Source organism: Morone saxatilis, unplaced genomic scaffold, assembly GCF_004916995.1.
Source record: "Morone saxatilis isolate NCDOM2014 unplaced genomic scaffold, NCSU_SB_2.0 Contig6, whole genome shotgun sequence".
Lineage (NCBI taxonomy): Eukaryota > Metazoa > Chordata > Actinopteri > Moronidae > Morone > Morone saxatilis.
The window spans coordinates 13587596-13598872 of NW_023340206.1; the positions used below are offsets into that span (position 1 = coordinate 13587596).

General features: G+C 43.6%; 1 protein-coding gene across 1 annotated transcript; it reads right to left on the reverse strand.

The window, feature by feature from the left end:
• Positions 1 to 4140: 4140 nt before the first annotated feature.
• LOC118340080 (uncharacterized protein YMR317W-like) lies at positions 4141 to 10831 on the reverse strand (the record flags this gene model as incomplete). The annotated part of the gene is given in 3 exon segments (XM_035677938.1): positions 4141 to 6625; positions 7662 to 7749; positions 8334 to 10831. Coding segments are annotated over 3 exon segments (3283 nt in total), but the record flags the coding sequence as incomplete, so codon positions are not given.
• Positions 10832 to 11277: the final 446 nt, after the last annotated feature.

Sequence of the window (11277 nt, forward strand, 5' to 3'; positions counted from 1 at the left end):
GGGAGGAGGAGAAGAGCAGAGGAAGAGATCGTGCAGGCTGACATCAGGAGGCAACACCTTTATAATCTATATTTTCATATTTCTATTGATCGATATCAAGTTAACATGACACAGATCAGTTTAACTGTTTGCATTAGATAGTTGATACTGACAGGTTCTCCTTTTGTAGCGATTCTCAGAATAAAACACAACAAATAATACAACAAGTAAAATGAAAATTAATGTTGTAATCCATGAATGTTAGTGTGCTAATGACTGTAGTTACAGTCATTCACCTGAACCCCTCCTTATAATGAGGTCGGACTGAACCAGGCCTCCTCTCACTCTTCCTGCTCTCCTAACACTCATTCCATTTACAGTAACAAGTGCACCTTAAAACTCTATGCGTGTTTAAAAGTTTTATAAAGATGATATACTATCAGACAAACAGTAAAAATTAGTTGTTAACTTTAATGGATCAGTTAGTTATAACTGACAAGATAATCTTATAATGATGAGAGTTCGAATAATGTGTTTATCATGTACATTACAGCATTGGATAACTGTCCAAAATTCAGTTTATATCAGTGTAACCAAGCAATATTAACTTGTCATTTGTCACACATAATGGGATTTTTGATTACTACGCTAGCGAAACTTTTTAACATCCACATCATAATATCTCACTACAATATGACAAATTCGCGACTGAGACTAATTGCCAAGCACATTCCTGCTGTTAACCAAGACAAACACTAGAGAGTAACTCGATACTATTATAGTTGGACAATAACCATCTAACTTGCTGCAATATGACAGATATCAATATAAAAGTGGGCTTAATGCGTTTTGGGAACAACACTCTTTATAGAACACGTCGATACGCAGACAGAGAATATCCAGTTATATTAAACATTAAAAGGTTATTATGTAAAATAAAACGGTTACTACCAAGCAGAAGGGAGGTGATCATTGGAGAACCTTTTAGGGGTTTACCTGAAGGGTCCAGAAGGAGTCATGTCTAAAATCAGAGAGGTTTTCTGGAAGGAGAAGGTTCCAGTGGCTGGTAAAGCAGGAGTCCAGGTGCCAGGCAAGGTCCATGGAGTCCCACAAGATGAGCTCGGGAATTACCTGAGTCTAATTCATAAGACTGGAGGTCCCTGACTCTAAAGAGAAGTTTCAGAAGAGGATTTTGGCAGTCTGTGAGCGATGCGGCTAGATGGATAGATTCTCCAGAGTTATCATACTATCTAAGAGTTCTCTACACAGTTTTTTTACCATTTTTTATTTTACATGATAGTGAATTACAATTTGATTAGGTTTTAATTTCGACCGGAATTGGGCCCTGATGCGGCGGACGCCCGCCTGTCCTCACACCTGCACTGGAAACCAGAGAGAGTATTATAAATAAACATAATAACAACAGAGATGAGAAACAACGTACACAACACACACACCACAACACATTTTTTTTATTACAACCTAAACACGAGAGCCAAGCTGAGTGATTCTGATATCGATAGAGCAGAAGAACAAATAAGGGTGGAAACGTGAGAACAGAGTGTGTGTTTGTGTTGTGTATGCGTCGTTGTTGTGTGTGTGGGTTGTTGTGTGTGTGTGTGTGTGCGGACAGTGAATGTAACACATTTACACATTAAAAGGTTGGTAATAGCGGTGATTTAGCGGATCAGGATTTAGCAGGAATGTGTGTGTGTGTGTGTGTGTGTGTGTGTGTGTGCAGCAGATATGTACATGTGAGTGATCATGTTTTGGACCTGTATTTACACGGGGCTTACAGCGGAGGCGTGCGGAGGAATGGCGCCCTGTATCTCCCACAGAGGCTGTTTATTCATGCAGGTCAGAGCAACTGTTCTCACGGCCGTTAACTCCACCGCGTACGGATCCAGGCCTGTTCCTGGTGCCGCCCTCCTCTGGACCGCCTCAGACTCGGCCGGGGTCCTGATAATAATTCATACATATTGTTGGATGCAGGTGGAGCTTTAAAGCTGCAGCAGGTAACTGATTCACACATTCATTATGGAGGAACATTATGTGGAAGTCCTACTTTACCTATTACTCACTTACTCAGACTGACGACCATTAAAGTCCAGTTTTATTTGTTCAAAGCAAATGAATGATTGATGAATTAATTAATTAATGATGAATGACAAACATGGATCCAAGGATGTGATTGGATGGTTGGATTTCAGCTCAACAGGAGGAAGGTTGTGATTAATGATTGTTTGGGAGTTAACTTATTAGTAATTAGTTACAATATAAGTTACTGGGGAAAGTAATCTTAAAGCCCAGCAGAACATCACTGAAAGCACCTTTAATCTTTAATGATTATCAGATGTTTTATGTGTAAAAGTACATTGTAAAAATAAGTTATAAATACAGTAGAACTCTTTCTGCTATTCCGTATAAATTCCTGTAAAATGCCGTTTAAATAAAGGTTTTGATGTCTCAGTCTTTCACTGTTGACAGTCTTTACCTCGGCTTTGTTCTTTGTTCAACTCTTTGGATTTCAAACGCTGTTACACAAAGCTAAAGGCACTCTGTTTGAAGTGTGCTGAGACTTTAAGAAGGCCCGACGGGAAGAAAGAACGACCATTTGTTAGGAGAATAAAGCAGATAAAAACATGTTAGTGGTCCGATTGTGATGAAAGAAAAACTAAACACACTCAGTGAAAGCGTTCCGTTCTGCCAGGTTCACTTAGTGTTATCACACACACACACACACACACACAACGGTTACCATGGCAACAGAAAAGCACACACACACACACACACACACACACACACACACACAGGGCATTCACCCAAATTCTTACCCACGTGTGAACGGCCAAAAACAACACCAGGTGTGTGCAGGTGTGAGTCCTCCATCTTTGTTTCACTCCTCTGACCTTTGACCTGAAATAATGTCCTCAAAACTGAATTAAATTAATAACTTTCTCTCTGTGTGTTGGATCCTTCTGTCCCCAAACACCAAACTAACCACCAGGCAGCTGCTCGGCGTCCTCGCCGGCAGCCACACGTGTCCCGGTTTCAGTCCTCAACCAGGCCGGCATAAATAAAAAGCCTCATAAATAAAACGTCTTGTGTCTTTTGGAGTTTGAAGGCAAAAACGTAACAATCTCAGTAATAAACACTTGATATTCTGTTATTCCTCCAGGACAGACACACTGCTGCATCATCCTGACAATACTGATGTTTGTCTGACTGCTTCATCTGACCTCTTCCACCCAAAAACACACATCTACGCAGCCGTCGGCGGTCCGAGGGACAACCCGGTTCTTTGTTCTCTCCGATATCTCAGTAGGACAGTGTGATGGGGGTTCTATGGGAGTTTATTAAAGACAAAACTAGTGAGCCAAACTAATCTGAGCACAGATCAATCTGATTCATAAAAGTGGGTGGGTGTAGTAAGCAAGATAAGAACCTCTGGAACCTCCTTCACAACCCCTTAAAACCACTCCTGGAACCTCGGTGAAAACCTATAGAGCCCCTATAATCTCCTTCAGAACCCTTCAAGAACCTCCTCTTGCCTTTGGAACATCAAAAGAACCTCTCACATTTCCTCAAGGGCCTCAGAAACTTCCTAATGTATCCTATATAATTCTCAAGTGGTCCCAAAACCCCCTCAGGAACCTTGGGAACATCATGCAACCTCGTAAGAACCACTGGAACATCCCCATAAACTTTTGAGGGATCCTAAAGAGCCTCCTGAAGCTAATTCAAGTTGAATTCTTTGCAAAAACCCTTACATCTCAAGAACATCCTCTTAATCCTGCACAAGATCTCTTCAAACCCTCTGAACTCCTTAGAACCGCTTGGAGACTCTTGAAGAACATTTTTCACACTTTTAAACACTCTCACACCTTATAAAGAATTGCTGGAACATTGGAAAGACCCTTTAAACCTCCTTAAAACCAATTCAGGGACCAGAAGCTGGGATTTTGAACCACCTGCAGAACCAGAATTGATCCACAGCACCACCCAGTGGGCAGAGGTACAAACAGCACCCTGGTAGATTGTTCAGAGTAATTGATCAGTAGAAAATTGATTCATTCATGTTCTGTATGTTATTATTTATAGTGTTCAAACCGACAATAAATCAAATGAATAATCATATTTTGTTCTTTATTGCTTCGTTTCTCCATCTCCTCAGTTTCCTTTATTTAAATGCTTCCAGTTGTTACATACAAACACTTTTCATTCAGAATTTCTCTTATTGATCTCTTTCATTCTGCCTTCGTAATTCCAGTTAAATGGTTTTTATTTTATGATTAATAGAGTAAATCTGAACCTCTTACATTCGCACAAAGAAGATTATTATGTTTCTAAAGTTCCACCATAAGAAGTTACGTCGTCTTACTATCTGCTACTGTGTTTAATTAAAAAAAAAAGAAAAAGATTTGAGGCTCCATGAAAAGATCCAGCAGCAGCAGAAAGGAGAAGATGAATTATTTACAGTACAGGACAAACTACATATCCCTTATTAATCATACAGTCAGTAAAAAAACAGACTTTAGTTGTACATGTGGAGTCAAAGTGAAACAGAACCGAAGCTGCTGAGATAATAATAATAATAAAATGCATCCAGATGTATATGTTTTATGGGGATAAACTGAGATTTAATGTGAGGGACTGTACACAAATTATTAGTTATAACTGTGTAAATATTCCACATTAATTCAGATTAATTTGAAGAATAATGTGTTAAAAAAGAGAAAGAGTCAAATCAGAAACAGCTCAATTCAAATTAAAGCCAATAGAAGCAGAATGCTGATTAAATATCAGAATATTAAAATGATAGCGATCAATGATTTGATATCATTAGAACTCATCCTTCCTAAGCCCCACCCCTTTTTGCTCTGTGCTCCAATAGCAGTTGAACACGCTTCGGTTAGCTTTCTCCTTTCCTGCATCTTAAGTAAGCTAACATTAGCAAAACCATAGCTAACTAGCTAACGTTTGATGTAAATTAGCTAGCTAGCCAGCTAACAATAGCTTTTAGATGTAACTAGACTAGCTCGCTAACGAATGAATGTTTTGCTCTGTAGAAAAATGTCTTTTATCTTTTAACCATCTTCAAAAAATGTCTTTTCAACATAGATTAGCTTAGCACGTAGCATATCTAAGTACAGGAAAGGTGGAAGTTGACAGAGGCTTACCAAAAAGGGGCGGGGCTTCGGAAGGGTCATTGTTTAGTTTTGTAAACGTTTTTTTATCTTTATCTGTAAGAACAAAGTCAGAGAACTTTGGGGAAAACTTTAAAATATAAGAACTTACATTATTATTATTATTATTATTATTATTATTATTATTATTATTATTTATTGTAGCATTCACTCTGTGATCTCAAGAAAAACAGTTTTTAATGTCAAGATCTCGAATCAGTTTCAGATTTAAACTAATGTCGTCTTTGGTTATAAGTTGTGTTTGCTACATTAAACCAGAGAGACGACAAAATAACACGTATAATAAATGTTCAGTATCTACGCAAGTAGTAAAAAAAGACAAAGCTAAATCAAGCAAAGATACAAAGGCAATATAATAAATTTAAGTACATTAACTGGAGATTAACATTGTTTTCTTATAAATAAGAATAATTCAGTCCTTTTCAGGCTTCTGTAGTTTAGACTCATCAGTGTAGCGACTAAAGACATTTCCTTTATCAGAGTGTGCTTCAGTACATTCATTTAAATGCCCCAGACCGCCATGAGGTCCGATACAGCGCAGTCTAATCCAGTTCAGTCCGATCCAGTTCAGTTTGCTGAGGCAGCCCAGATTTAAACCTGATGAGGATCTGTAGGAGACCCAGACATCGTCACATTCAGGTAGGATTTTATTGGTCTTTGGATTTGAGGACGAGGTTTAGAATCAGAGCGACCCTCCGTTGAGTTCCTGTTGAAACCAGGGTTTTAACCTTTGACTCGTCCATCAAGAAACGACCAATCTCTGCCTCAACTCTCCTTCAGCTCCTGGAGACTCGAGAAAAACCTCGTCGTCTTCCTCCTCTTCCTCCTTTTCCTCCTCGCTCTCTACTTCAAAGATGGCGGTCATGGGGGCGGCGTAGAGGTGGCAGCGAGCAGCAAAGCGTCTGCTGGAAGAGCAGGGTGGAGTGAGGGAGCGAGGACGCACGGAGGGGGAGGAGAGGAAGAAGAAGGGGGAAGAGGAGGAGGAGGAGGAGGTGAGGAGGAGGTGGTTGTGCATCAGATCCTGTTGCCTCCATCTGAGCATCATGGAGGATTTCTGAGGACACGGAGAGGAGGGCGACACCGGGACATCCTGAGTCAGGTGGGTGTTAATGTGACACGTGTCCGAGGCGTGGGTTGTGGGGGCGGTGTGCAGCGGCGGTGCACTCTGGAGGTCGGTGGCGGCTGCAGGAGAAGAAACTACGCAAAGCCGCTCGACAGCAGAGATTCGAGAGGACGAATCGGAGCGACTACCCTTCTTCAGCAAGAGAGCTTTAAAGCTTTCGCTCCTCGACAATCTTTGACTTTTGAAGGTTGCGGGTCGCGTCGGGCCGGACGGGGGGTCAGTGGGGGTGACCGGAGGCGAGGAGGAAGAGGAGGAGGAAGAGGAATGATGTCGGTCGTCCTCGGAGTCCCTTCTTCCTAACATCTTCCTCTTAGACCTGAGACAAACACAGAAAGACCAGTCACACACTTGAAGGTTTGTCAAACTGCTCCCGAGCGTCGGCCATAGAAGCAGGTGCTGCAACAGGGCTGCAGCTATCAGTTACTGCAGTAATCTAGTGTTTTACAGATTAAACACGTAATCCGATAATACTTTTGTGTTTTCTGTTGGATTTATAACTGCACCTTTTACCTGCCTTGACTTCCCCTTTAAATAAGGTGGAGTCTAGCAGGTTTCTTGTGTGAAGTGAGTCTTTCCGGGTGTCTGAGCCTTTCTGCTCGGTAGATCGTGGATAGCATTAGCATGTTTAACAATAGTTATATGGTTTAAATGAAGCTTTGATCGTATTGGGATTATTTTGATAGTGTGATTGCAATATGATTCAGCGTCACAATTGTCACTGAAAATACTGTTAAATCATTATAATGTGACATCTGTAGGAGTTTGTACCAAACAAACATATTTTCTTGCATCTTAAAAACAAGATTTGTAGTCCAGGGAATCTCTGCAGCACTTCAAAACTACATTTGCTGTCTTGTCACACATTTTACCATAGCTGTGATTTTATTAATGCAGCCCTATTTAGGGCAGAAGGAAGGTCCTTGTTGGAAATCAAAGAGGTAGGAACCTTTCAATAAAAGGAAACAAAACTAGAAGCACCCTTGTTAGGGAAGACAGAGCAAGGAAGAAGTGTACTATTTGGGGAAATATAGAAAACAGACGACCAGTAGGGAAACAAGGGGACAACAAATAAAGTTTCCTGTTTGGGGAAAAGGACGGAGCAAGGGGACATGGTAACTGGTGATCTAATTAAACCTACCAAGGGTCAAGAACTAAACTCCATCTATGACACATCCAGTGACCAATCACAGGTTTACCTGCTGCCAAACCCTGCCTACGAGGGCATTCACGCCGTGCCTTCCCACACTGCACTGCTCCACCGAGGCAGAAGGATGAATCAAGCAGACAGATTAGAGCGTGATCGACTGGTTGTTACGGTAACAGTGTTTATGTTTGTGTTTGTGTGTTCCTACCTGTGGATAACAGCGAACAGATCCTCTGTGGTTCGCGGTCGACCGGAGATAAACATCTGATCTGCCGAAACACTGACGAACACATCAGCTGGACGGAGAAACAAAGAGAAAATTTAAACCGAGTATTTTTAATTTTAGTCACACATGAATTAGAATAAAAGGGTCCCTGTACTCAGCAGCCTGCGTTGCAACACAGTCTGTAATCTTCAACTTTTACTAGCTCTATAAAAACAAAATACTTATTCATGTGTACAAATAGGCAGAAAATTTAGCTTGCTTATGCTTGTTGGGCTCTGTAAAGACCGGATTTTAGAGGCAGCTTTCTCACTGAATTACACCACATATTGAACCTTGAATAACAGCTGCAAAGAAGGCCTATTTTGCCCCCCAAAAACTACATTACGTGAACCTACATTGATTGGAATGGATGTACATAGCTGGTCAGAAATCAAACATCCCGGTTCTCTGTTGAGGGAAGTACCAGGTCAATTCAAGCCCTTTAAGTCCACAAGTCTATATGTCTGACTCGAGGTTCTCCCTTCTCCGACTAAGAGACCAAACTGTCTTATATCCAGGGTCGTCTCTTACTATCGCAGTGAACAACAACGGATGAGGAGAGATTAGTTGCGTTGTGTTTTAGCCTTAAGAGCATCTTCTGTAAACCTAACTTACCATCTGGAGGTCCTCTGGCCTCCTTCACCTCCTGCCTTCTCCTGTCTGCTGCTTCCCTGGCCACCACGCTCCTCTCTTCCTCTTCTTCCTGTATCAGGAGGTCTGGGAGAGACAGCTCCCCCCGCAGGCTGTCGGTGGACAGCGCACTGCTCAGGGAGTACTTGCTCTGACCAATCAGAGTGCAGGAGCTTTCAGAGTCACTTGTGTCTTGATCACATACTTTCATCATCCTCGTTTGCATCGTTCTCTCTTTCATCAAATCTCGTTCGTCTCCAGATGAGGATGAAGATGATGAAGACGAAGATGATGATGAAGAGGGAGAAGGCTTCATTGTTGTTGACATCATTAGCAGTTGTCTGCCTGGCCTCCTCTTCCTCCTCTTTCTTGTTTTGTCTTTCTTCCTAGTGGTGGATGGCATCATCATTGTCATCTTCATCCCTCTCTCCTTCACCCTCTCCTTCTCGTCCTCTTCCTCTCCAGCCAGCGATGACCTCATCATCCTCTTAAGAAATGTTTCCTTGTCATCGTTATAAAGTCTTGTCTGGATGATCCCAGCACTAGTGGGGTCTGTTGTTCCAGGTTTGCCGCTGCCTGTCTGGGTGGAAGTAGCAGCATGGGCCCCTGAGTTCCCAAAGGTCTCTGAGGTTCCGATTGTTGCTGAGGTACCATAGTGTAGAGTCCCTTTGATACTTCGGGACTCTGAGATACCCATGATTCCTGAGGGACCAGAGTTTCCATAGATGCCCATGGTCCCTAAGGTGCTACAGGTCTCTGCGGTTCCCAATGTTCCTGAGGTACCACAGTTCTCCAAAGTACTCATGGTCCCATTGATAGTGCTGGGAGAACCTATGATACTCCAGGTCTCTGAGATACCCATGATGCCTGAGGTACCACAGTTCCCATAGATGCCCATGGTCCCTAAGGTGCTACTGGTCTCCATGGCGTCCCAAGTTTCTGAGGTACCACAGTTCACATAGGTACCCACAGTCCCATTTAAGGTGTTTTCAGCTGTTGTGGTATCCACGAATGCAGAGGTGCCCAAGGTCCCTAAGGTGCTACGGGTCCCTGTGGTGCTCTGAGTCAGGGTTCCACAGGTCCCAGAGGTACCTTTGGATGCCTCCCCTGTATTTCTAGACACAAATAGTGGTTTGGTTGTTTTGGGTGAGGCCAATGAGAGATCTGGCTTCTTGTGCAGAATCGGTGGCTTCTGCCTGTGAGGAGAACCAGCAGGTGAGTACGCGACGATGTCGGCAGTCGACTTGTCAACAGTGGTGCATTTCAAGTGCTTTGGCGACTGGATACTGTGGGTCAGGTGTGTGTGCGAAGGTGAGCAAGAGGAATTAACGGGAAGCTGTGATTGGTTGTTGAACCCAGGAGAAGGTGCTGGGATTTGTCCGTTGCTCTTCCATCCAACTGGTCCTTGTCTGGCCTCAGGGGACGGCGTGAGACCCAGAATGCAAAGATCCGGCTTCTTTGGAAGGACCGGCTTCTCTGGGGAGCGAAGCTTCATGGGGCTACCCGACTTACAGACCCTGTCACTCTGTTTAAAATCACTATATGCTGTAAAATCTACATCTGCTGCACTGTGATTCCACATTCCTGAATTATTCTTGTCAACTGTCTCTATTTCTGTTCTGCTTTCTCTATGAGACTCTTGTTCTGTTCCAGAAAGGGTCCAGTATGAGGAATCTGTGTGCCAAACATCCTCAGGGTTTTCCAGCTTCTTTGCCGGCTCAGTTAGTTTAGCATCTGCTGACATTGTATCTGTGACTTCTTGTTGCTGCGAAGAAGGATACTGGATACTTGTGTTGATGTCAGCATCATGAGACATTCGGACCCAGGGACTATCAGGACTGGAGGCTGGATTGTTTTCCAGTGTAACATACATGTTTGAATCTTCCTTGTCTCGCTCATTGTACCGGATGTCTTGAGGAGTTTCACCATTGGTCAGCTTAGACCCAGAGTGTCTCTGGTTAGCTGGGCTGGCAACAATGCCTCGTAGGCTCTGAAGATTAGCATACACCGAGTCATCGCTGGGTGTCCTCGCATCACTTTCTATTGCTATTTTCCATCCAGGTTGCTTTGCATCAGCGCTGGCTGTGCTATGAAGGCTAGGATTAGCCATTAAAGCACTAGTTATGTTAGCTTCATTGCTACCTAGATCACAGACACTTTTGGCCCAGTCATCAAGATTAGCATTAGCCAGCAAAGCACTGTCTGCACGAGCCTCTTTGCCTGGTAGATCATTGATAGTATTAGCACGGTTAGCGTTAGCTTGGAGTGTAGCATCCCCTGATGTCACACTGGCTAGCATTATGCTCGTGAGCAGGGCTTCCTGGTTCTTGACGGAGCGAAGCTTGACGCCTTGCAAAGCTTGAGCAGTGACCAGTGGGCGAGGGGGCGTGGCCAATTTAAAACGGCGGTTTGGAGAATTTCCAAGGTCTGGTGGGGGGAGGGTTGTGGGGAGAGGAGGAAGAGGAGGAGGTGGTGGAGGAGGAGGAAGGTCAGCAATTGGCAGTTCTGAGAGTTCTGAAGGTGGAGGAAGAGGAGAAGATGGAGGAGGAGGAGGGGAAGTTGGAGGAGGAGGGAAGTTGATTGATGATAACATGGTGGACACCAGAGCATGATGGGAGGTATGCCGGACAGCATAGGAATAGGGTGGAGGAGGAGGTCGAGGAGAAGGAGGAAGAGGAGGAGGGGTGGGGAGGGATGAAGGTGGGAGAGGATTGGGGAGGGATGAAGGTGGGAGAGGAGGAGGATTTGGTGGAGGTGGGGGAGGGGGAGGAAGAAGAGATGAAGGTGGAGGAGGAGGAGCCGCAGAGAGTTTGATGAAAGAAGGAAGAGGGCATGGCTGAGAAAAGGGAGGAGACTGGTGAACGGGGGAGTAAAACACAGGAGGTAAAGGAGAGGAACATTCTGGTAGAGGAGGTGGAGGAGGAGGAGG